This window comes from Sceloporus occidentalis, unplaced genomic scaffold (assembly GCF_023333645.1).
Source record: "Sceloporus occidentalis isolate IW3139 unplaced genomic scaffold, rSceOcc1.0.p SCAF_2, whole genome shotgun sequence".
NCBI lineage: Eukaryota > Metazoa > Chordata > Lepidosauria > Squamata > Phrynosomatidae > Sceloporus > Sceloporus occidentalis.
The window spans coordinates 258,240,602-258,267,308 of record NW_028316982.1 but is presented as its reverse complement, the minus strand read 5'-3'; the positions used below and the strand labels follow the sequence as shown (position 1 = coordinate 258,267,308).

At 39.3% G+C, this 26,707-nt stretch overlaps 2 protein-coding genes across 8 annotated transcripts in view; one reads left to right on the top strand and one right to left on the bottom strand.

The window, feature by feature from the left end:
* Positions 1-1,214: 1,214 nt before the first annotated feature.
* Positions 1,215-8,818, bottom strand: LOC149320059 (cap-specific mRNA (nucleoside-2'-O-)-methyltransferase 2-like). 3 transcript variants are annotated; one of them, XM_089512848.1, is made up of 2 exons: positions 8,716-8,818; positions 1,215-5,787 (listed from the first exon to the last, which is right to left on the bottom strand). In XM_089512848.1, exons 1-2 carry the CDS (start codon positions 8,784-8,786, stop codon positions 3,477-3,479), a joined length of 2,382 nt encoding a protein of 793 aa, XP_089368974.1. In that variant the 5' UTR covers positions 8,787-8,818; the 3' UTR covers positions 1,215-3,476. The 3 variants fall into 3 exon arrangements, with proteins under 3 accessions (XP_089368974.1, XP_089368975.1, XP_089368976.1); XM_089512849.1 differs by having other exon boundaries at positions 8,726-8,818; XM_089512850.1 differs by lacking the exon at positions 8,716-8,818 and adding an exon at positions 8,382-8,675.
* A 747-nt stretch (positions 8,819-9,565) lies between these two features.
* CEP295 (centrosomal protein 295) overlaps positions 9,566-26,707 on the top strand; it is a 60,626-nt gene continuing 43,484 nt past the window's right edge. For 2 of the 5 annotated variants that reach the window (XM_089512843.1, XM_089512842.1), the window contains exons 1-4: positions 9,566-9,719; positions 17,775-17,902; positions 19,272-19,472; positions 21,172-21,296. In XM_089512843.1, coding sequence (XP_089368969.1) covers positions 17,795-17,902; positions 19,272-19,472; positions 21,172-21,296 — 434 coding nt within the window. In that variant the 5' untranslated portion in view covers positions 9,566-9,719; positions 17,775-17,794. Of the gene's footprint in view, positions 9,720-17,774; positions 17,903-19,271; positions 19,477-20,447; positions 20,538-21,171; positions 21,297-26,707 lie in introns of those variants that run through there. The other 3 variants (XM_089512846.1, XM_089512847.1, XM_089512845.1) reach the window with 3 other exon arrangements.

Sequence of the window (26,707 nt, the reverse complement as noted above, 5' to 3'; positions counted from 1 at the left end):
AACTTTTCCAAGCTCACAATCCAACCTTCCAACCAAGAGTAGGCAATGTGGTATTCTTCAGAAATTTTGTACAATACCTGATAGTCCCAGGCTTCATGACAAAATGGTCACGGATTATGGGAGTTGTAGTAATATCTGGGGTCAATTTTCCTGCCCCTGTTCCATGCATTTATACCACTCTGGTCAAGACAGTAGCTGGGGAAATAATAGACTATCCTGTTTCCTGGATCTGAAACATGCATGGGGTCTTCAGACTTTCCCTGCCATGCTTTCAGGATCTGAATCCCTCAAAGGTTCCTGCCATTCTTGCTAGTTAATTAGGCTCTGGCTTTTGCTTGGTTTGTTTCATCTTGCTGGATGCTGGTGGTTCTCAGGTGGAAGGGAATGGTTATCTATCCTGGGTATGGCTAACAAGCAAATGTGAAGGGTAGCTAATAGGCACCAGGAACTGCCAAGGTTAGATCTGTGGGAATACCTGGTCCAAGAGAAAACAGGGTGTTATGACAAATGGGAACTGATGACACAAAAATGTTTGTGCTTTCATTATACTATGTAACCACACTGCCTCAGTCCTAAAATTGTGATGTGATTTGGCTTCTGAATAAAGCTTGTGGTTTTAAACTGAAGCTTTGGGTTTCTGAGCTAAGATCTGCCAGTACATGACACATACTAACAGCTAACAACAGTTTTTCCACACCGAGATGATGCAGTTTAGACTTTGGTTAACAAATTTACCTACATCAGATGATGTTGGATTACAAATCCCAGTAGCCCTAGGTAATGTAAGCAATGGTATGGGATGCTGGGAGTTGCAGTCCAATGACATGTAGCAGATCATATGGGAACTTAAAGCAATACAAAAGTCTTACATAGCAATAAGCAGTCTACATGTAACAAAATAGGATATGTGAGATTACTCTAAACAATCTTTCAGTCAGGGACCCTTTAGTGCCTCTAATCTCAAAGTCTAAAAAGATTACTGAAGCCCCTCAAATTTCTCTCTACTCAGCCAAAAAAATCTTTTTGGATTTAATACAGGTTACAGTAAGGATGGAAACACAATGCTTTAATTTAGGAAAAACATTATAATTTAAGTTATATTTATTGCAAAACTCAACATTCTCCATTATTTCCAGCAATCTCGAAATCTTGCTGGTGCTGTTCTGTAAAGCAGGTTCCTTCTGGGATGTACTTAAATAATTAAATGCAAAACCACAGAGAAAATAGATATTTTATTCTCAAAATCTGGAGAAAATGTTTTAACTTCTTCTAAATCAAACTTGCATTGTTCTCCTAATTCAGACAAGATTAGAACACAAATAAAATGTAGTTAGGTCCAAATAACATTAGGCTGCAACCTTCCAGCTGTTTGTTCCAAAACAGTCACTCTTTTCAAGGATTTAACTTAAAAATAAGGGGGGGGGGGAATTAAGATTCCAAAATTAATGAAAGAAAATAATTATTTGGAGAATAACAATATGCCAACTTGATTTAATAACCAGATTTAACAGTGTAGAAATATCCAGCATAAACATTTTTCTGTGAAAAGAAATGCAAGTCCCTATTTTAAAAAATCAGGGCAAAAAAGACAATGATTCCTGAGCACAGACTCCTGCCTGACAAGGCTTTGTTTACTTCTGTGTACACTTGTGTACCTCTGTGGACACTCATGTCTGGAATTAAGGTTTTTGGAAAGCAATAGTTCTGGAAACAGACTATTAAAAAGCTGTAAAATGACAATATGTAGAAAAATGTAACTTTCTGTGCAGTAAGGAGAAGTGTGCTTAACTCCTTCCTCCACTCCATTTCTCCTATCCCTTTGACTCTACATAATGGAAGCTTGTTACTCATATACTACTTGAATAGTACCTTAATATTTTTCCAGAACTACTGGTTATAATGTAGACAGAATCCAATCTCGGTCTTTTGACAATTATATAGACCTCTCTATGTTGAACTAAACACCTGAACTAAGAATCAAGCATATCCAATAATATATGCTACTACATTAAGGCTGAAGCACCTATACTCAAATAATCCCAGCATTCAATTTATTCTCTATTCAGGGGTTGTGGCAGTCATGTGGCCCTTCAGATGTCGTTGGACTGAAACTCTCAGCATTCCATTACTGACCAAGTTGGCTAGGGCTGCTGGGGCTTATAGTCCAGCAGTATCCAAAGAGCCACAAGATTCACATGCCATTACAGTGGACCCTTCTCATCTGTGGACGTTCAGTTCCACCACCACCCCAACCAGATGGGGAAAACCCATACGGTTGCACCCAATAGTATTTAATGGGTGGCGACATGTGTGCATCTACACTGGTGCAATTGCATGTCTGCACCACCACTGAATAATATGGGGTGTAGTGAGATATGGATGCTCCAACCCACAGACTGCTAGCCTGTCGATACAGCAGGCTCACTGGAATGAAAACAGGGGAGAGAGAACCAAGTCTTATCTCATTTAATAGATAATAATGGTCTATATATACTTGCCTGGTGGGTAACTTTTGTGATCAACATAGGACGTTTGTTTAATACAAGTGAACTATGTTTTTTACCACACATAATTTCCCAGGAATGTTCCAAGGAAAAGGGTAATCCAAAACGATTTTACACAACTGGAATAAGGCTGGTGCACATTACAGGAATATTATTTCCTATCCAGGCAACCTCCAGATATATTTGAATACAACAGCAAAGGCTTCTACCCACTGTGACTATGCAGTCTGGGTGATGGCCACTGTGGTCCAGTACATTTGAACAGCAATGGAAAAGTTGCTCTACATTTGGCAGTACAGAAGTTTAACAAACTCGACAATTTGCTTCTTCTCAAAGTCTTGGTAGGAGCATAGATGGTGTTTTGATTCTCTCAACACATCCTTAAGTCTCTTCATAAGCAGCCACAAATATAATGTGCATGAATAGAACAGTTAGTTTAACAATCCTGGATGGGAACCAATTTGTTTGAGAAGCCCGAGTGAATTGCTCTATTGCACATGTGGTTGTTTAATGTTGTCTCACTTACACTCTCTCACACACCAGCTGCATGGAATCAGTCATACTCTGGGGAAACAGCTCCTATGCAATTGTGGATGACTATATAGGAAGCCTATGTCACTTCTGAACAAAGTCTAAACTAGGCATATTTGGTCAGCATTTAAAGCACAGTGGGAAATTCATAGCTGTCCAGATCAGCCCTCACCTTTGGCTCTGCTGGCTAGAGCAACATCATCTACAGTGTTTTACTTTTGTTTCCCCAGCTTAAATAGTTTTTTTTATCACTTTGTGTGTTTCCCAGGCTTAAATGGGCATAAGCAGATGCAGTACAAAGGACAGCAGAAGAGGTCTCATGTCTCACAATTTAAAATGTTATTTTCTAGGTTTGGTGTTAAGAAAAGGAAAAAAAATTAAGTAGCAAGATGAAAGGGACTGCAGCAATCTGGTGTTTAATCTGGTGTTTCAAACTAAGTATCACGTCCTTTGCTGCTGTTCAATCTGGATAATCAGATGCAACCGTCTTTTTACAATGGCAGTGTTTAGGTCCCATAAGAACTCCAAGAGCAAACCTTTTAAAAGATTTTCCATAGGCAAAAATTGCAAGACCTGCTGTGAGGAGTCTGAGTCAAGCAAGGTGCTCATGAGTTTATCCAGCTGCTGCAAGTATTGGAACACTGGATCTGGAAGACCTTGATAGCCAACACACAGCAATACTGCACTTGTCCCTAAAGGCTGAGATGATATAGGGCAGACAAATGATATGCACTGAAAACAGCTGTGCAATATGTAAACTAAGCCAGCCATGAAGCGTGTAAAACAGGAAAGAACAGGCAGAACCAAAGAATTTCCTTTCTGAAGCTGAGGGAACAAATACAAGAGGCATTCCAAAAGTTCTTGTTGATACTTTGGATCTCCATCATGAAGTAATGAACAGTTGGAAGTGGAAAAAGATCCTGACTCCAGCAACTTAACTTCCAAACCAGATTGGCTTTCAGCACAAAATGATGGGAAGCCCACAACCAAGCATCTTCTCTGGTCAATGCAATCTTCATTTGAAGACTGTTTGTGGCATTCTATAAGGTCTGCCAATTCAGACAGTATCACATGTTCTGTAAGAACATGGCAAGATTGGCATTCTTGCTGTGTCAGTCTCATGAGGGTGTCAGCACTTACTTGTCCAACCAAAGATTTATCCAGGGCTTCATTGAGGCTCTTCAAGGCCTCACCATCACAAAAGGGAGAACATGTAACTTTCGGCAACCTCCGCCCCTCCAAAACATACCACAAGTGATAGTCTTGGTTACAAGTCGCCCCTTCTAAAATACAGCTTTTGCCTGCATTACCAAGGGAGTGTTCTTCAGCCCAGTGGTTAAGACAGCCCTTTATTACTTTATTTTCCCATGAAAGGGATTCCATTAACTTCCTTTCATTATATGTACAAAAATATCTGTTCCTCTGTCCACACCATTTAGCATTCATGCTGCAGCTAGCATGGGGCCTTTTCACTAGCCAGTTATTTCTAGCAATAGGCTTCATCTGGAACCTCTGCAGATAGAACTCGACAGCACAATCCCGTAAAATATTTAGTCTTGCCTGTTCCACCTCATCCATACATTCAAAGAGTCTGAGGTTGTCCAAAATTGTCTCTGTTTGGTGCCTGTGAAAGAAAGAACAGCATTCCTCGTGAACTTTAAGGAACGATTCTGGAATTAAGTGTTGAGGGAAAAGGGCTTTCTCCACCACTTCTGTTCCAAAGTGCTGCATCATCTTGGACAAATGTGAGTGAACAGCCTCCCTACCCAAATAGTGAAGGCAAACCACATATACCTCAGAGTTCCCTGCTTTGCTGGTGGCTGGTTTAAAAACACGGACTTCCTCAAAAGAACAGTTCAGCAGAAACAACAAGTTCACAGAACAATGTTCAAACAAAGTGAACATCTTCAGGACAAAAGAGCCCCTAAGGCCAAGCGTCATTAAAGCAGTGACTGTTTCACAATAGTGCAAAGAGGAAACAAGTGCTTCTTGTTCACCGGGATTTCCTTGGCAATCAAAACTGCCATCAGATGTGACCAGGTGAACGGTGGCCATATTGCTGATGAAATGCTGCAGTCCAGTGAGATGTTTCAGGGTCATGACATTCCCAGTATTGTCAGGTCCAAAATACCACCAGGGTAAAGTGTTTGCAATAAGTCTATCATCCATAATCACCATGAGGTTATCATTCGCTTCATGATATGGGTTTAAGGTATTGGCTACCCAGTTCCAATCACAAGGGATACGATGAGACTTTAGGTAGTGGTTGAGACTGGCTATAAAGGCACCAGGCGCTTCACAGAGGTGAACAGAGTTGAGTTCTCCAGTTTGAAGTGCTTCATTTGGGAGCACAGGAAAGGTGCACAGGATCTCGTGGAACTTACACCAAGCCTGGGTACACAACTCGGCATTCACAGACTTCTTGAGATGAGCAATGATTTTCCCGGCTTTATTGGTGAAGGATGTGTGTTGATGCCACTCGTCTAATTTCTTATCACTCAACCTGTTTTTGACTTCATTCAGAGAATTTTTCAGAGCCACAAGGGAACTGAACTCACTGTGGTTGCAGGTAAAAGCCTGGCTGGGATCAGGTAGCTGCCATTCATTGTTGGGTGGTTTGGTGTATAAAAATTGCTTCTGAAACAGCTTCTCAGTCTCAGCAATGATATCAGGATCAAACTGGTCAAGGTTTGTTGTCTGATCAACACACATCACCTTCTTTTGTTTGCTCATGTTCAGATGGAAGCAGACTCTGGGGAAAAGGGAAAAAAACAAAGGGGAAAAAATCAATGATCCAATATATACCACTATAAAGTCACCTCACAGATGAAAGGACAAAGCGAATGCAGAAAGGTTCTCCACTCCCACTGTTTGATCTTAGAAAAAAGAGAAAGATTTTACTTGTTTATTAACAGGCAGAACAAATGAAAAAAGATACAGCAACAAGCTCACATACCCTCATATTCAGGCAACATGGAAACAGTATTTCTGGCTCAACAGTTAGATTTATAGCAGGAATGGGCAAAATGTGGACATCCAGAGGCTCTTGGACTACAACATCACTGACTATACAGTGGGCCCTTGGTACCCATTGGGTTTGGTTCCAGGACCCTCCGTGAATACCAAAATCTGTGGATGCACAAGTCCCATTAAATGCAATGGCACAGTAAAATTTCCATTCCTTTCATAAAATGGCAAGGGGCTTTTTGGAATCAGTTTTGAAAAATATTTTCAAGCTGTGGATCGTTGAATCTGTGGATAAAGAAACTGTGGATACAGAGGTACGACTGTATTGCAAGGACATACAAACATCAAATGTTGGGTGGCCACACCGGCCCCATAGGAGCTGGAAATGCCTTGTCTGATTTAAAAAAATAATTTCTGGAGGTAAAAATATCCCCAAAAACCCCGGAAGGGGAATTTGTCAGATTTCCCCCCTTGCCCAATTTTAGGATGAACTTTTTTTCTAAGCAGGAAGTAAACCAGAAGCTGACTCTGTGGGGCACAATTTCTGCACCACAGTCTCACCTATTTTATGGGGAGATGGAGACAAAAGTCACGCTTTTTGTTTTTGCAGAAGATACATTTTACAGAATCCTACATTTCAGTTTCTGGAATTGCTTCTCCAGGAATTTCTTTTGCTCCTTGGAAATTTAACACTTCAATTGACACAGTTATAGTTTGTCTTTCAGTTAAGAGTTTTGGAGATGAGTAACAAAACATATTGAAAACAAATATAAACACTAGGAACATGCCCAAGTTTCAGGACATCTTCATTGAAAATACACTTGTCCCTCCATATTCGCTAGGGATAGGGGCTTAAGACCCCTGTGAATATGGAAAAAACGCAAATAACAAAACCACCATGTTTTTACTTGAGAGGACACCTCTCTAGGAATCTCTAGGTCCTCCAATGCAACTCTATGGTCAACGTCCAACAAACACTGACCATAGCACTGCGCCAGAGGAGCTGCAAATGCCTAGCAGAGTATTCTCTCCAGGAACCTCTAGGTCTTTCAGTGCAAGTTTTAGTTAAGAATTGCACTGGAGGACATAGATACTCCTAGAGAAAACATATTCATCAGATCTGTGAATAACCAAATCTGCAAATATGGATGGATGGGTGTATTCGCATAATCATCAGAAAAAACAATACAGTACTCGGAGCAAGCTCCAAACCATAAAACAGGATGCTTTCTCAGACTGGATACCAGGATGGAAGAAGACAACCTCCTAAACGACACTAAAGGAAGAAGGAAGAAACTCAGACCTTATAACCTGCTGCCACCACAGAGAAGCTCATGTCTTGGACTACCATATTTAAACAATGAACACGAAGCAGTGTTGCTAAGGAAGCAGCTTTTAAAGGCAGAATATTAGTAAAGGTTAACAAAACTTTGCCCAGAGATCCACTACAATGCATGCTACATACAGAAAGCACACTGGGCCCCTTGCAGAACACATTGCAAGCGAAAGCCACAATACACCTGACCTAAGGCAAACTAGTATGCATTCTAGCAGGCTGCCGCATCACTGCAGAAATAAAGCAGCTTGACATTGCTTTAATGACCATAGCTCAATGGTATGGAATTGGAAGATTATACAGCATCATAGAATTGGAAGAGACCTCAAGGGCCCTGATCCAGTCCAACCCCATTCTGCCATGCAGGAACTCCCAATCAAAGCATCCCTGACAGATGGCCATCCAGCCTCTGTTTAAAGACCTCCAAGGAAGGAGACTATCACCCTCCGAGGAAGTGCATTCCACTGTCGAACAGCCCTTACTGTCCGGAAGTTCCTCCTAATGTTCAGGTGGAATCTCTTTTCCTGTAGCTTGCATCCATTGGGTCCTGTTCTCTGGAGCAGCAGAAAACAAGCTTGCTCCCTCCTCAATATGACATCCTTTCAAATATTTAAACAGGGCTATCATATCACCTCTTAACCTTCTTTTCTCCAGGCTAAACATCCCCAGCTCCCTAAGTCGTTCCTCATAGGGCATGGTTTCCAGACCCTTCACCATTTTCGTCGCCCTCCTTTGGACACGCTCCAGTTTCTCAATGTCCTTTCTGAATTGTGGCGCCCAGAACTGGACACAATATTCTAGGTGGGGCCTGACCAGAGCAGAATACAGTGGCACTATTACTTCTCTTGATCTAGACACTATACTTCTATTGATGCAGCCTAAAATAGCATTGGCCTTTTTAGCTGCCGCATCACACTGTTGACTCATGTTCAACTTGTGGTCTACTTGGACTCCTAGATCCCTTTCACTCGTTCTTCCTTTCAGCCACATGTCTCCCATGATCCTATATCTGTGCTTTTCATTTTCTGCCCTAAGTGCAGTACCTTGCATTTCTCTGTGTCGAAATTCATTGATTAGCCTTGGCCCAGCTTTCTAGTCAGTTCAGGCCATTCTCTGTCCTTCGGAGCATTAGCCATTCCTCCTAATTTGGTGTCATCTGCAAATTTAATGAGCATGCCCCCAATTCTGTCCTCCAAGTCATTGATAAAGATGTTGAATAGCACTGAACCCCATTAATAAAGCCAAGTCTTTAGACTGTAAGCCCAAGGGCAAGGAAATGTCTAATTTAAAGCAATGTAAGCCGCTCTGATAGCCTTTTGGCTGAAGAGCGGGGCATAAATGCTATAAACAAACAATATAAGCCCATAATAACGATACCCTTCTTCACCTAGAAGCCTCCTCCATTCAGCCAGAGGGAAGAGCGTCCCTTTGTTCCTGAATACCAACATTCAGCGGGAGGAACGCTATTTGCGTAGAACTGCCCAACTGCCACCAGCGCTCACTGCCGGCGCATGCGTACTTCCAACAGTTGCAAGGTTTCGATTCCTTCCAAGGGGTTGAGGAAGAACGGGGGCCGCCCCCCATTTGCGCATGCGTATTTTCGACCCTAGGCTCCCTAGTCTTTACTCAGCCTGTTTCGAGTTCTGTTACAGGGAGAGCCTCTTGGGGTTACGCGCATGCGCACTTCCAACGTTAGGCTCCCTTCGCCCAACCTCTTTATTTCAACTTCTGTGGAATTTTCAGATATGCGCATGCGTACTTCCATTCTTAGCCTCCCAAGTGATTTACTGTACTTCAAACTCTGCGCATGCGTACTTCGACCCTTAGCTCCAGTCTCTTGATTTCAAGATCTGCGCATGCGTACTTCCACCCTTAGCCTCCCTTCTATTTCAAGTTATACGTACTTCCGGAATCAGGCTCCGTTGCGTACGTTCACCCTTAGCCTCTTCCCAAGTGATTTAAATCAAGCTCTGCGCATGCGTACTTCCATCCTTTGGCTCTCTTCCCTGCTTTAGCTCAAGTTTTGCACATGCGTTATTATAACCTTAGGCTCCCTTCTCCTAACCGCTTTACTTCAAGTTCTCATGAAGGCAGTTATGCGCATGCGTACTTCCTCCTCGCAACCTCTCACTTCTACGAAAGCAGGTACGTATGTGGCGGGGAGGGGGGGTGAACGAGCGCATGCGCAGAACAGCTCCTCATCGCTAGAGCCCGCCCAGCTTCCCGCGGCTTTGCTGCCATTCGAACGGCGAGGCGAGGGGCGCGCGCGCAGAATGGGCGGTTTGGTCAGCCGGATGTGACGTCAGGGGCGACGATTTTTAGAAGCGGAAGTCGTGCCGGGGAGGCGTTTTGAAGAGCTGAGGCGCGGAGGAAACGGCCTGGTAGGTTTTACCCGAGGAGTGGAAGGAGGAGGAGGAGGCGCCTCTCCGTGTTTGTAGCCCTCCATGGGTCAGAGCAGCCTCCTCTCAGGCACACGTTCGCTGCGAGGGGGCCGATGGGATTTGTAGTCCATGCCAGGCTGCTCTTAGGTTGAGCAGGCGCCCTCCTTTTCCCGGACGTCGCTGGGATTTCCCTTTCTCAAGACTCAGCATAAAGCTCAGGAAAGTCAGAGAGACATGATTCACGGATGTGATTAATATGTTCTCTCTAGGAATCTCTAGGTCCTCCTCCAGAGCAACTCTATGGTCAAATTTAACCCAAAGTCACACTGAAGGCCTTAGAGATTCCTAGGGAGAACACTCCTCTAGGCATCTGTAGCTCCTCCAGTGCAGTTCAGTGGTCAGTGTCTGGCAAATGTTGACCACAGAGTTGCACTGGAGGACCTAGAGATTCCTAGAGAGGTGTCTTCTCAGGTAGAAACGTAGTGTTTTTGTTATTTGTGGTTTTTCCACATTCAAAGGGGTCCTGTGCCCCTAAACCCAGCAAATCGGGAGGGATGAGTGTAATATACTTGGGATATAGTGGGTATAATGTTTCTCCACCAATCCCAGCAGGGTGTCCTAGGGCAGAACTTCCTAAGCTGGCTGTTGTGGCTGGCTGGCAGAGTTTTTCCCACTACTTTGAGGACCAGGACCATATTTTGACACCTTTACTACGACTCTTTATAGTCCACTGACCACTGTTTCCAGCGGTTGAGAGGAAGTGGTTTACGTGTGAATCTCTGCATTGCCCTGTTGTTGAATGGCAAGGCCTTGGGGCGTCTTTAATTATTTAAATGCTGTTTGAAAACACTGAAATTCTGGACCATGCCAACAGCTATTAGGTCAGGAGGCACAGGGAAGCCACTGAAATCCATGGACAACTTCATGGACAACTTCAATAGGAAAGGAGAAACCTTAAAGTAAGCAAAGTCTGGCTACCAATGCCGGGAAACGCCAAAATCAAGGCCCAGCAAATGCAAATGGAAACCATCCAGGGTTTTCCCAACAGAGAATGGGTCACTAATTAAACGGTCGCTCTGAGTTCTTGCCATTCAACAGCAGACCAACAACACACAGCCCTCATTCTCACTGCCTTTTAAACCCGATCACAAATTGGTTTGAACCAGTTTAAATGACCATGGTTCGCACTGAAGCAATTCAGAGAGAGGAGCCATGCGCTAAACCCATTTAACCTCTGTCTCTTTGACGCTGATTCTTTTTTGTGTCTTTTTGGATAAATACATTCTGCGCAAGTGTGAACCAGATATGGACCAGAATCGATTTAAATGAACCGTCTAACTAAAAGATTGTATGTACAGCGCTGTGTAAATTTACAGCGCTTTATAAATAAAGGTTAATAATAATAATAATAATACCCTTTGGCCGGCTGCAGCGGGTCCATTTTGATCGATTCATTCATTAATGTGAATCACAAGTGGGTTGTTTTATTTTATTTTGCAGCAAGAAAATTCAATCGGGGCAAATGTATTGTGAACCACACTCCGCTGCCAAACCAATCCATCGATTCGGATCACAAAGTGATTCATTGCTAAGCGGGAATGAGGCCACAGATTAACATGTAAATCACTTTCTCTCAACCAATGGTCACACTCTATCTATCTATCTATCTATACCCCAATCACTTCCATGCCAGTATTCTCTGAAGATGCAAGCCACAGATGCTGGCAAAACATCGGGAATAAACTCTTCTAGAACATAGCCCAAAAACCCACAAAAACTATGGATGTCAGCCATGAAAGCCTTTGACTTCACATTACAGGGGAAATGACTTAGTCTTAGTCTTATACTAAAACCAAGGATAAAAACTGTGTTGGGGTTTTGTGGATTACAGTACATTTCATCAGAAGTGTTCTGTAGGCGTTGTTGAACCTGTGGTCACATATGGCCCTTGGATGCTCTTTTTGGTGGCTCCTGAAAGTGGCAGAACCCCATTGGGTTTTCCCCACAGTTTGTAGCTGATACTGGATGCATCCCTCAAAACCAAGGAAGTTGTATAATGCACATAGAGTGGGATAAAATTTCAGATTGTGAGGTCAAACGGCAAGTAAATGCAAAAGGTTAATCTGTATTAAAAAAAAGTGTACAAAGCTACCTTGGATGATTGCAGTAATTGATGATAAAAAGTCAGCATGGATTTTTCCATGCTAAATAATACCTGCAGTAGCCCAGGTGCCATTACATTCTCCAGAGGGGCAGCTCAGCTCTAGTCTTTTGCATCTAATTTTGTGCCATTTTCAAGGCTACAAATGCATTGTAGGCTAGAGTACACTTTGCTGTGTTTTGTTGGCATATAGTACTGCTTGCCTAAAGAGAAATCAGAGCTGTTGAACTATTTTTCCCCTCATGGAGCACTGTCCCCCATTCAGCAGTCTGTAATCTGAGGGAAATCAGTATCCAGCAAAATGGGTTTTGATCCATGGGGGTTTTATGGAAGGAAAGCAGGGAAGGAATCAGCACAGGAATAAAGGAGGGCAGATCTGAGGTATGGATTCAGAGTAATATATTCAAACCCAGTTTGTTTTTAGTGGTAAAAACCTTTGGTTTTTTTAGGAGTAGCTGTTCATGTCTTTTCAGTAAATCTGACAGAGTAAAATTGTTCTACCTGTTCCTTGAAGAACTATGCTGATTTGGGTATACATTTCTGAATTCATAAACCATGATCTCTTAAGTATGTAGAGAGACTTTGTAGTGCCTTTGAGACTTAACTGAAAGAAAGAAGTTAGATTTAAGTCTACTTCCTCAGATGCATGACCTATTAAACCAGGAATAAACATCTGACTGCATGCTTGTCTCTCATTCCACATCACCCTCATGCGCCAGTTTTAGTGTGAAAATCCTGTTACCTTGTTTACCTGTCATAAATTTTTATTGTTATTATTATTTCTTATCTGCCTCACCCCAAAGTAGGGTAAAACACATAAAACCATTAAAACACTGTCAAAGTTCATAAACATAGAACATATGAAAATCATCCAGCAGAAAATGAATATCTTAATTTAAAATTCATAGTTTAAAATTGACTGGAAAGGGATGCAGCGGCTCAGCGGTTAAGACCCTGACTCTGATGATTGAGGCTCAAGCGCCGCATGACGGAGTGAGTCCCCATCACTAGTCCTAGCTTCTGCCAACCTAGCAGTTTGAAAGGATGTAAAAGTGCAAGTAGATAAATAGGTGCCACTTTGGTGGGAAGTTAAACAGCGTTCTTTGCAGCCATACTGGCAATATGACCACAGAGTCATATTTGATAACACTGGCTCCCTCAGCTTAGTAATGGAGATGAGCACCGGGGAGGTCCTACAGTCGAAGATGACAACCTTGTCAAAGGGGAATACCTTTACCTTCAGGCGTGCTGGAAGAGAAAGGTCTTTAATACTGTTCTAAATCCAGACAGCATACTTAGCTGTCAAATCTCTCCCGACAGGTCATTCCACAGTCTAGGGGTGGCTGATGAAGAAGTCTTTTCGGTAACAGTTGCCAGTCTAGTCCTGACCAGTTGAAGTACACTCTTACCTCGGGTTACGAAATTAATCCGTTCCGCCGCCATTTTCGTAACCCGGAAGTCTTCGTAAGCCGAGAAAGCCATAGGCGCTAATGGAGAGAAGCCGCGATTTGGTGCGAAATAGCGCCGAAAAGCACCAAAAGGTTATTCGTAACCCGGAATAACCTTCGTAACCCGGAAATATTTTTTTTTTTTTTCGTAACCCGAAAATTTCGTATCCCGGCGCATTCGTATCCCGAGGTAAGAGTGTAAATGTTTCCCAGAGGACCTGAGCATATGGGGCACATTTCAAAGTTGTGCTCTGGTAACTTTGGATGTACATGTGATTTTTGGCTGTTTGGAGTATGATCCTTCCAGAACACCTTTAAAGTATAAAAGTGCATCACCTTACCTTTAAAGCCCTACCTGATTTGGGCCTGAGTTACTTGTGGGAATGCCTCTCCCTACATAATCCGCCCCACACACTCAGAACATCCGTGAAGAATTCGTTGGAATACTGTAACACTAGATTAACTACAATGTCCCATAGAGCATTTACTGCCACAGCCCCTAAATTGTGGAATAGTCTACTGGAGGAAATCCGTCTTATTACCGCCCTAGAGGCCTTTAAGAAGGCACTTACAACGGCTCTCTTCCGGCAGGTGTACCCACCTGATTCTGTGTAAGACCATGATAAATGCTTCACCCTGATGACGATTATAGGATTCTGGATAATTAGATATTTTAAGGTACTAATAGGAAAGTTGTAATTCAGTATTAGTATTTTATAGTTTGTATCTGTATTAGTGTTGTATTTTTAATGATGTAATCCCGCTCCCATCCTTGGGAGAAGTGGGAAATATAAATCAAAATATTACTACTACTACTACTACTACTACTATTATTATTATTATTAGAGTTACTTTAACCATTATTTAAAAACTCAGCATGAGTGGGGCAAGGATGGGGACTGCACTGCAACATTTCTGACCACGCAGTTTCAATCTCTGTCCTAGTAAATATCATATTAGTCACATTAATTAAATAATAAATGTAAACTTCCATGAATTTTCAATAACTGAGGTTATTATATGTTTTTAATATTTATAAAATTCATTAAAATGGAATTGGTTGGGGGTGGCTGAGAATTTCAAGCTTGGCCAAGTGTCTGGAGTTTTCTTTCTTTCTTTCTTTCTTTCTTTCTTTCTTGACGGCAGGCATTAATGAGGAAGACCTAACATTAGAAATAATTCACTTTTAACTTTTTAAACTTGCATTACATTTCTGACTGTTAACAAATTAAAGTGCCTTAAATGCCTCACGGCACGCTTAATCAATTTATTTTTATTTCATTAAACATTACTACATTCATTATTTATAAAGTTAAATCATTCCCAAACCCACTTACATTCAATTGTAATGAAATCTCCTTAGTATATAAAAAAAGTAAAATCACTCATATGTATTTAAAATTCATTTTAAGATTATATTTAATTTGTAATTTAATATGTCTTCAATATGATTTTGACTAGGGAATGTGATACTATGGGAAATATATCCTCGTTGTGATAATGAATGCAGGGCAGCATGGCATAGCAATGGTTTGAGTGTGGGACTCTGTTATTTGGAGACCAGGGTTCGAATCCCCCATCCGTCATGGGACCCTGCCAGGTGACTTTGGGCAAGTCTCAGGGTAAGGCAGTAGCAAACCCCCTCAGAACAAATCTTGTCAAGGGAATCCCATGGCAATAAGGTTACTATAAGTCCAGTCCAAAACACACTGCAGAAGTAATCCAGTGTGAGACCATTTTAACTGCCCTGGCTCAGTGCTAGGGAATCCTAGGAATTGTAGTTTACTGTGACACCAGAGCTCTCTGACAGAGAAGGCTAAATGTCTCACAATACTACAATTCCCAGCATTCCTTAGGATTGAGCCAGGGCAGTTAAAGTGGTCTCAAACTGGATTATTTCTGCAGCATGCTTTGGACCTCAGCAATGAAGGCACACAACAATAGCGCATTTAGTAGCAATCTATGATGCCAATTTTAAAAAGTACTAGGGACACTGGGATACAGTATATGGTTCGGGATGTTCTTCATCTTTTGTTCTAACTGTCCCTAATTTATTAGTCAGTCATAATTTGTTACGGTCCATAGAATCAAAGGCGGGTTACAGACCGCCGAAAAGCGTCGGCCTGCACCCGCCCCTTTCCCCGCCAGATCGGGGCCTTAGTGGCCAGAGCAGCAGCCGCTGAGGCCCCGATCCGCCGCTTTCCAGGCCGTGGGGAAGCAGCAAAAGGCCCCTTCCCTGCAGCCTGGAAAGGGGTGTCCTTGGGGCTTGAAGCCCCAAGGACACCCTGAGGCGGCGGGGAGGAGAAAGGGGCCGCCCCTTTCTAACCCTAGCTGCTGCAGCTGTTCTTCTAGCTCCCCCTCATTGCTGTTAGGGCAAAAAGCACTTTTGTAGCTTTAGAGCTGTAATAAATGCAGTGTTTGAGGGCAGTGAAGTAGGAAAACATTGTGTTGTGGAGAATGCTTGTTGTATTTGTCCCTTTAAAGTGAAGATCTGTTTTTCTCTCCTTTAAAACACAGAAGAGACTTTACAAAGCAGCATACTTTGATTTGTTTGTGTATAAAACATGTATAAGCAAAATCTTGATGTTTTGTTTAGTTAATTACACTTTATGAGAACACATCCACTGTGTTCCTTGTGAACCCCTCAGAAGCTCTTCTCTTTTGAATTATCCAGTGTGCTTTCTGTTTTCAAAAATGCATTATTAAATTCTGTAGCAGTTTATCCAGAGAAGTAATGATGTTTCTGAGTCAGAGTGCTGAGGTTATAAGGAACATAGGCCCCAAATACTGTGTTTATCCTTAAGATGCTCTTACAGGGCTTGTGATGCTGCTAAATGCTGTTAGATATAGGGCATTGTGTGCAGGGTTGAAGCTAACTGACTGAAACACTGCTAACAGAGGTATCATACAGAAAAAAGTATAAACTTGAAAGAGAAATTTCTCTGCATTCAATGTGATAAATTTCTGTGACGGGCACATCATTCTTGGTGCTGAGAAAATACCATGTGCAATCAGCCCTCTGTATCTATGAATTCAGCTATCCACAGATTTGACTATCCATGGCTTGAATATATTTTTAAAAAGTATAAATTCAAATAGCAAACCTCGATTTTGCCATTTTCTGTAAGGGCCATCATTTTACTATTCCATTATACTTAATGGACTTGAGCATCCATGGATTTTGGTATCCATGGCAGGTCTTCAGACCAAATCTCAGTGGTTAGCAAGAGCCCACTGTATACAGTGGAACCTTGTTATCCGCTGGGGTTTGGTTCCAAGATCCCCCGTAGATAACAAAATCCGTGGATGCTCAAGTCCCATGAAATACAATGGCAGAGCAAAATGGGGTCCCTTATTAAAAATAGAAAATCAAGGTTTGATATTTGAAATTTATACTTTTTTTGAACATTTTCAAACCGTGGATGCTTGAATCCATGTATAAAAAAATCCGTGTATAAGAAGGGCAAACTGTGTTTGTCTATAAGTAAACCTCTTGTATAGGTCGAGGGCACGTTTTGGGGCCAAAATTATGGATTTTGCTATGACCCATGGATAAATCGAAAGTAAAACTTAGGGGCATGTAACAAGCAAATCAGTTTTCTCTTATTTTAAAATAACATAGAGGCAACACATTTAGGAAGAGCTTACAATATCTACAGTACATTTATACAAATACAGATAGGGAAAGGAATATAAATGAGGAAAAAGAATGAGAATATGGCTGAAGAAAGGAAGGAGAGCAAGGTAAGCAACCTGCCTCTACTAGGGACCCAGTGTGAAGTCAGTGACAAGGAGCAGAGGCAGAGGAGGGAAGCCCTTCTTGGCATGGGAGCAGTGCTCCAACCCCATTATACTTCCCTTGTCCAGACCAGAAAAGGAAAGACAACCCTCCTTCCATCCATACAGTACTTGCTTTTTCTACCTGAGCAGTATTCAGCAGCACCATGAGGGAGCCTGAACAGGCAACTATGGTGCCATTTTTAATAGGGGCTTATGCGTAAGCCTCTCTGCAGAGAGACTGCCAGCCTCACGAGGCTTAAATACAGTAAGCCTCTATTAAAAATGGCCACCACAGTCTCTACAGAGAGCCTTATACAGTAAGCCCCTATTAAAAATGGCTGCTACAGCTGTTCTTCTAGCTCCCCCTCATTGCTGTTAGGGCAAAAAGGAAGGTAAGGAAAGAGCAAGGGCTGCCTTTCTTTCTCCAGTTTGAGCAAGGGAGGAGTAATGCGGTTCCATGACAAGAGAGGTTCTCACTCTACCTTTTTGACTGCATTGATCCATGTATGAGTCTACTTAGGATGTGCCAGAAAGTTTTTGACTTATACACAAATATATGTATAGTAAATGTGTTATGTCCATCTGTTAATTTATTGTTTAAATGCTACTGAGATTTATTGAAAAAAGTGAATTTCTGTTGTCTCTTGTTTTGCCAATGCAACACAGAATATTAAAGGTATCCAAAGATGAAAAGGAAAGTGGCCAGAGCTGGGAGACTTAGACTTAGTCCTAATGAAGAAACTCAGCTCTTGAAAGAAGAACATGAAAGAAGAAGAAAATTAAGGCTACAGCAGGTATGATTGCTTTATCAGAAATGACTTTTCTTTGGGCAGTTGAATAAGCAGATTTCCAAATTTTCATTTGACATGGCAAATGTTCAGTTACTCTCTCACAAGTATGAAAAACCTCAACCTTTCTTCCTATCTTGGAGCTAGACTGACTCAGTTCTGGAGCAGAATCATCCCTTCAGTTGATCTGTCTCTGTTCTAAGATTCAAAGTTGAGAGGAATGCTCAAGATTGTTTGGCTACTGTGTTGCCAAGACACAAGAATGGTTTTATCCGCTCAGAGTTCAAGAAGCAAGCTTTCATGCATGTACTTCATACACATTATCCAAGTACAGAGCTGGCATGGATGGCAGATACCTCCTTGGTCATTGAATTACTGAGATGCTTGCAGTACACTGGCTGCACAGGATCAAAGACCTCACCGACTTCCAGTTAGAAATAGGAAACTGATTTTTTTCTCTTTTTTAATGTAATAAACTTTGAACAAAGAAAAGAAACAGGAAACTGTTGAATGGAATAGGAAACCAATTAGCATGGACCAGCATATGGTCATTAATGAGAAGGGCAGGATTGTATGGATGATATAAATTTGGGCTTGCTTGTTGCATGTTTGTCTTTCTTTCACACTTTAATGATTTACACAGATGTGTAGCTAAGCAAACTAGAAAAATTATTTATGAGCAATTAATGTTGGCAGACATACCTGGAAGGCTGATTTAATCATTCTGATCAATTAGGGTTATACTTGGGGCATTTCCTTTTAACTGCTCAATGCGTACTTCAGACTGCATGAAATTCTGCCGAAGTGCCACTCATTTGTGCCACAGTATGATTTACAAAGTGATCTAGCATCTGTGAAGGTTAAGAGGTGATATGATAGCCTTGTTTAAATATTTGAAGGGATGTCATACTGAGCCTGGAACAAACTTGTTTTCTGCTGCTCCAGAGGATAGGACATGGATCAGTGGATGCAAACCACAGCAAAAGAGATTCCACCTCAACAATGGGAAAACCTTCCTGACAGTAAGAGTTGTTTGACCCTGGAACACACTCCCTCAGAGAGTGTTGAAGTCTCCTTTGGAAGTCTTTAAACAGAGGCTGGATAGCAATTTATTGGGGGTGCTTTGATTGTGATTTCCTGCATGGCAGCGGGTTGGACTGGATGGCCCTTGTGTCTCTTCCAACTATGATTCTATGGTTCTATTTCATTGGCGCCGTAGCAATATTTCAAGGAGTGAATGGTCACATAAAATGATGCACAAGATGTATTTTAACTGGGTTTAGGCAATGATGGATTCAAGTAAAAGAGTGTTGGAAAGCAGGATACAGTCTTCTTGAAAATATAAAAACATTGACAACTACCATTTTTCCTGCAGGTTAGGGAGCAGGAGAGGAATATTGCTTCGCAGATAAGGCAAGAAGTTAAACAACGGAGAGATGAGCAGCTGCATCAGTTGGCGGAAAAGCTGAAAGCAGAGTGGCAGAAGGCACAAGAAGAGAAGATTAAAGCTTTGGAAAATCTTTATTTGTCAAGCTTGAGAGCTGTAGGAGAAGGGCATAGACAGGCAAAAGAAAATGTAGGTAAATGTTTGAAATCTTACTCAAATATTCAAGGTTATCTGGAGCTACTGAAATAATAATATAATAATTGGTTGCTGCTTTTATTAATGTATATAATTATACGCTATTAGAACAATGACAAGTGTTACTGTTTCATCACATCAATATGCAGGTTGAGTCTCCCTCATCCAGAATTCTGAAATCCAAAATATTCTAAAATTCAGCATTGTCCACATAGGTGGCTGAGATAGTGACACCTTTGCTTTCTGATATTTCAGTGTACACAAATTTTGTTTCATGCACAAAATAATTAAAAATGTTACATATAAAGTTACTTTTAGGCTATGTATATAAGGTATATATAAAACATAAATGAATTTAATGTTTAGACTTGGATTCCATCTCAAAGATATCAGACTGTTGTTGTTGTTATTATTACATTTATATCCAGCTTTCCCCCCAAAATGGGGCTAAGAGCAGCTTACTGTTTAAAAGAATACTACAATTAAAAACATATGTATATGCAAATATTAACAAATCTCTGAAATCCAAAACAATTCTGATCCCAAGCATTTCAGGTAAGGGAAATTTGACATGTATATGTAAAGAGAAATGTGTATAAAAATATTTTCTAGATTAATTTATATATTCAGACATATAACATATGATAAAGGTGTGAATAAAGCAAGTCGTGATTAATGGAAGATACTCATGCAGCGATGGAAATGTTTTCAGTCATGCTGCGAATTTCAGGTTTGGGTCTGAAGTTGTGCTACTTTATTTGTTTATATTTCTAGTGTGTTAAATTCTAGGATAAGTGGGATGTATATCTAAAAAGGTGGTTAATTATGAATAACTGCCATTTAAATTTATAATAGTAGCTAGAACCTTTAAAAACAGAAAAAATAAAAAGGTGGAGGAAGTGAAGTGGGACACTGAGATTTGCAAAGTTTATTCTTATTGAACCCCTTTCCTCTCTTTGGACTGCTTAGAAGCCTCCCTCTCTTCAAACCAAGTAGAGGGGAAAAAGAAGAAGAAAAGAGCTCTTAGCTTGGTACTGATACTGAGATTGAAATATAATGGTAGGAAAAATGCAATAATTAATGTGTTGAATTTGCATAATCTGAATGCAAATTAATAATATGCATGTTTGTAATAATTTGCATAATACACAAATTAGATGCCCAGATATGCAAGACTAGAATATGGCAACCCTAGCTGTAATCGCTTTCACCCAGAGTTCTGTGGTGGTCTGTTCAAGAAGTGGAGGTGATCCTGGCCCATCCCTTCAGCAACCATGTATTAATTGTGCTGAAGAGCTGGTGTCTCCTGCTTCATTAGGAATGAGGATACAGAAAGTTCTGTTGGAAAGGCATCGTTTATGTTTTTTCATGGTATCACACTGTATGATCCTGTGGCCTGTAAAATTCCTTTACAAAATTAGACTTGCATTCTAAATTTTAGCCAGTGACATCTTTATGAAAGGAAAGGAAAAGATTTGCCTTGCTGTTATGCTTGTTTGTTTGTTTGTTTGTTTGTTTTATAGTATAAAGGCTATTGCTAAAAAGGCTATTACTAAAAACATGCTTGGGGCTAGGAAAGCACGGGTATAAATCATGCAATAAAATGTAAGATGGTTAAAACACCATGGTCTTTTTTTTTTTTTAAAGTTAAGTTATGCTAGCACAGTTGAACTTATTATGTCTTGTTTCAAAGGAGCCTGATTTGGAGGCACTGGCAAGGCAAGCAGAGGAAAGGAGAAAAAGAGCAGAAAAAAGGCATGCAGAAGCATTGAAGGAGCTGAAAAATCAAAAAGAAAGGCTGTTGAAGGAACAAACATGGTAAGGGTTGCAATATGTGTATAAAATAACCTTTGCTGCTTTAATTCTTGAAAGGCTCTCACCTGTGTATATATGATATAGAGGCAGTGTTGTAGTGGTCAGGACTTAGGAGATCCATGTTTAAGAACCCACTAATCCATGGGACTTTCTGCATGAACTTGGACCAGTAAATCTCTCTCAGGTTGACTTGAATTACAGAACATTGCTAAGATAAAGGAGGAGAGCTACAGTATTTAGCTTATTGAATAAAAGGCACAGTGGAAGTTTAAAAAAATAAAAATGCTTATGGTTGCATCCAGTGTTATGTGAATCATCTCACACAGGAGGGCCTTTCAGCCCTGCCCAGTCTGAAAAATAACTTGGGTTGTACCAGCAACCCAAAGGAAATATCAGAAGTACATGCTTTCTTTCATAAATAGTAGTAGCTTAAAAATGTTGACAGATATTACATTATGTTTTTTTTAATTATTTTATTGGTAGAATGAAATTGATACATGTTATTATAATAAATTGATAAAATATTGATTAAATTCACCTTACAATAATATATAAAAAAGACTTTTACATTATATTCCCCATACATATAATATATCCCTTTATATTCCATTCTTTACTACTTTATCTAACTTTAATTCATATTTCTTTTCATCATATATTTTTCATAATTCCCCCCTTCCCCCAAGTGCTCCCCATCACCCGAGCCTGTCTTCTTATTACTCTATCTCCAGAATTGTAACTCTTCCTCTGGTGGTAAAACACCTCCTTCTTTTCCTAAAACTTTTTGTACAAATGTTTTCCATATTGCTTCGAAATCATTTCTCTTGATTATTCCTCTTCTTAACTTAATTTCACTAGTTAACTTATCATTAATTGCTATTTGCCAAATCTCTCTATACCAATCTTGTATTTGTAAATCTCCCTGGTCTTTCCACTTTTTTGCTATCATTAATCTCGCCGCTGTTAATAAATTTGTAATTAGATCCTTTATAACTTGGGTGCAGTTAATTTTATCATATAAAGATAATAACGCTATCTTTGGACTAAATTCTAAATCATTTTTTGTTATTTCTTTTATCTCCTCAAATACAATTTGCCAAAATTTCCTTACGGTTCTACAACCCCACCACATATGCATATAAGTGCCTATCTCTTGACACCCTCTCCAACATAACCTTGAATAATTCTTATTTATATGACTTAACCTTACAGGCGTTAAATACCATTTCCAAATTATTTTGTAATAGTTCTCTTTTATTCGTATAGAATAAAATTTTAAATGGCGTTGATTCCAAATTTTCCCCCATTCGTGGTTATTTATTTTTTGTACTAAATCATCCTCCCATGTTGTCTTTAAATAATCTTCTTTCTCATTATATTTTAATAATAATTTATATATTTCACTTGTGACCCCTTTCAAAGTTTCATTTGCCTCTATACTTTCTCTTTGCCTAATCAACTGTTCAAATTTTGCGTATTCTCTAATCTCTCCTATATTTTTTTCATACTTCTTTATCCATTGTTCCAATTGAATACAATTATACCAAGTTAATTTTGATCCTTGCAATTTCTCCTTTATTTTCCCTTTCTCCCTCATAGTCTTCATCCATTCTCTTATCCTATATATTTCTTGACCTTTTACTAATTTCCCTACTTCTTCCTTTAAATTTACTGGAAAATTTTTTAGCATTATAACTGGTGTTAAAGGTGAAATAGCTGGCATTAGTTTTTCTTTATTTTTTTCCCAAATTTCTAATATATTCTTTAAAAAGGGGTTTTCTATTTCCTTCATTTCTTTCATAGTAAGTTCTTTAAAAAATATATTTTCCAATTTTTCCTCTGTTCCTGTTGTTTCCATCTCTAACCAATCTAATTCCCCTTTCTCTATGATTCCATCTATAATATATCTGATTTGGTTTGCATTATAGTACAATTTTAAATTTGGGAGACCCAAACCTCCTTCTTTTTGGGGTTTATACCAATATCTTTTATTAATCCTTGCTTTTTTATTCCCATTACAATAGTTATTCACTAATACTTGCCAATTTTTAATTTCAACCTCTGATATTTGTATTGGCAACATCCTAAACAAAAAATTAATCTTAGGCAGAATTTTCATTTTTATTAATGCGATTCTACCGAACCATGATAATTTTATATTTTTATATTCTTCTAATTTCCTTTTAATTTCTATTCTTAATTTTTTGTAGTTCTGATCCTCTAATTTGTGTAGATTTTTTGTAATTTTTATTCCTAGATATTTAATTGTATCTTTTACCTTTATATCTATCTTTCCATCCTTTACAAATTCCTGTTCTTCCGTTTTTGGATAATTGAACAACATTAGCTCTGATTTATTCCAATTGACTCTTAGTCCTGTCATTTGTCCAAACTCCTTTAAATGGTTTTTCACATTATTCATTTTTTCCAAGGGGTCTCTAATTGTTAATAGAGTATCATCTGCAAATAAACTTATCTTATTCAATTTTCTCATCCCAATTCCTTCCAGATTTTTATCCTCCCTAATAATATTTGCTAATATTTCAATAATTATTGCAAATAAAACCGGGGAAAGAGGGCATCCTTGCCTTGTTCCTCTAGAAATTGAAATTTGTTCTGTTATTCCATCATTTATTGTTACTACTGCTGTATTATTTAAATATAACTGATCTATCAATCCTCTAAACTTTTCTCCCATACCTAATTTCTTTAACGTTATTTTTAATGCTGGCCATTCCACACAATCAAAAGCTTTATAAATATCTAATGCCATTATTCCTGCTTTCTGCTTTCTTTTCTCTATTATATTTATTTTATTCAGTACTCTTCCTATTAAATTTGACATTTGTCTTCCTTGCACAAATCCACATTGATCATTTTGAATATATTTATATATAAACTTATTCATTCTTTTTGCCATTATGGCTGTTAATATTTTAGCATCCTGATTGATAAGGGATATAGGTCTGTATGAGCCTGGATCTGACAAATCTTTATCCGGTTTTGGAATCAATATTATCATTGAGTGGTCCCATGATGGTGGGATCCTTTCTCCATTTAAAATTTTATTGTATAACACTTCTAATTTAGGTATTAAAACCTTTTTAAAAGTTTTATAATATTCTGGTCCTAATCCATCCATTCCTGGTGATTTCCCTCCTTTTAATTTATCTATCACTTCTTCAGTTTCTTTTTTCGAAACTGGTTGTTCCATTATTTCTTTATCCTCTTCTTCTATCTTTGTTCTCCAATTTTTCTCTATATATTCCTCAATTTTGTCAATTGAACTATCCCCTGCTGTATATAAATCTTTGTAGTATTCTTCAAATATCTTTATCTTTTCTTTCATCAGCATACATTTTTTCCCTGTTTTGTCCTTTATAACCCCTATCAGATTTTTCTCTTTCTTTTTTTGTGTTAATCTTGCTAACATTTTTGAATTTTTGTTACTATATTCAAAAAACTCCCTCCGTAAATATATCAAATTTTTGTGGATCTGATCTATTTCTATCTTCTCTAATTCCTTTCTTTTCGCTTGCAGTTTTATATATATATATTTACTTCTATTCTTTATATAATCCTTATTTAATTTTTCAAACTCCATTTCCAATTTGATTTTTCTATCTTCCTTTTGTCTCCTTACCTTGCATGTTTCCCTAATACAAATCCCTCTTGCCACTGCTTTCATAGTATCCCATAATAAAGCTTGAGAAATCTCTTTGTTATTAATATCCCATATAACCTGCCATTCTTCCTCTATTTTATTCACTATTTCTTTATTATTAAGTATGCTAGTGTCTAACCTCCATCTTTTTGCTTCTCTATAATCTTTTTTAATTATGAAATCCATGTTTGCTATTCCATGATCTGTAACTTTTATTCCTTCTATTTCACTATTTAATACCCTTGACATCATATTTTTGGATACAAAAATGAAATCTATCCTAGAATAATTTTTATGAACCGCTGAATAGTAAGTATAGTTCTTTTCATCTCCTTTAATCAATCTCCATACATCTTTTAATTCTTTCCTATTCATTATCTTGTTCAAAGGTGTAATCTTATTAAGTCTGTCCCTTATTGTTGGGTCTGATTTATCTTTAATCTTATCCATGACCATATTGAAATCTCCTGCCATAATTGTGTAATCTCCCTGCATATCCTCCATTTCCTTAAATACTTTTTCATAAAATTCCATTTGATTTTCATTTGGAGCATACACATTTACCAACAAGTATTTTTCTCCCCCCATCGTTCCTTGCACCAATACAAATCTTCCTTTTTCATCTGACTTAACTTTTAGTATATCAAACCCACATTTCTTAGATATTAAGGTTGCTACTCCTCTTGCTTTAGAAGTACCATATGCTTTTTCATATGTAGCAACCCAGTTCATCTTCAATTCCGATGATCCTGATTTCGCTTGGTGCGTTTCCTGAATAAAAAAAATATCCGCTTTCTGTTTTTTCATTAATGATTCAATCCTTTTCCTTTTAATTACAGACCCCAGTCCTTTCACGTTTAATGTTGCTATCCTTATTTTGTTATCCATGTTGCTATTCTACATCTTCTATCTAGGCTCTTCAGTGCACTACCCCTACAAACATTTCCCCCCTCCCTCCCTCCCTCCCCCCCTTCCCCATTTAACCCACCTATCCCTTCTTCCCCTCCTCCATCCCCAAGGTCTTAGACCTCGCCCATGGCTTCTATTAGCTCTCCAGGAGGGGGGGGGGGGGGGAGAAAGAAGCCATCTCTCCGATGTGTGGTCCATTTCTTCCTCCTGGTTGTTTATTATTAATCTCTCCTGTCATGTCCTTTTAAAAAAAAAGAAGAAAGTGAAGAAAAAGAAGAAAAAGAGAAAATTATAGAATAGCAAAAAAGTCAACGTCCTTGTCCTTGTTTTCTATCATTCCTTGGCTCCTCCAGCTGCACCCTTGTCGCTCTCTCCTCCTTGCTTGGCCAGATCCAATTGCTCCAACAGCTGCAATCCTTGCTCCATGGAGAAAATCTTGTGCTGCTTTCCTTTCCATTGAAATTTCAAAAATACAGGATAGCCCCAACTATATCTTATTCCATTTTTTTGCAGAACTGCAATACAAGGCTTAATGCTTCTTCTCCAACTAATAGTCTCTGGACATAAATCATTGTAAATTTCAATTGTGGTAGTTCTATATTTCAGTCCTCCTGAGAGTTTCCTGATTTCTTTCATTAACTGATCTTTCTTGTAAAAACTTGTTTTCATGATTACATCTCTAGGGGTCAAGCCCCTTTTAACTGTTGATGCTCTGTGTAGTCGTTCCACTTCCTCCTCTGCCCAAGTCATCTGAGGGACAATGCTTTGTAGCCATTTAAGGATTTCTGTTTTTAATGATCTGGATGTTTCATTTGGCAACTCAGGAAAGCCTCGAATGCGG

Coding starts and splice junctions, on each gene's coding strand:
- LOC149320059 (XM_089512848.1), bottom strand. CDS start 8,786: ATGTTGGTATTCAGGAACAAAGGGACGCTCTTCCCTCTGGCTGAATGG. Junction 5,788..8,715: donor AGGCTTCTAGGTGAAGAAGG/GTATCGTTATTA, acceptor CCTTTTCCCCAG/AGTCTGCTTCCATCTGAACA.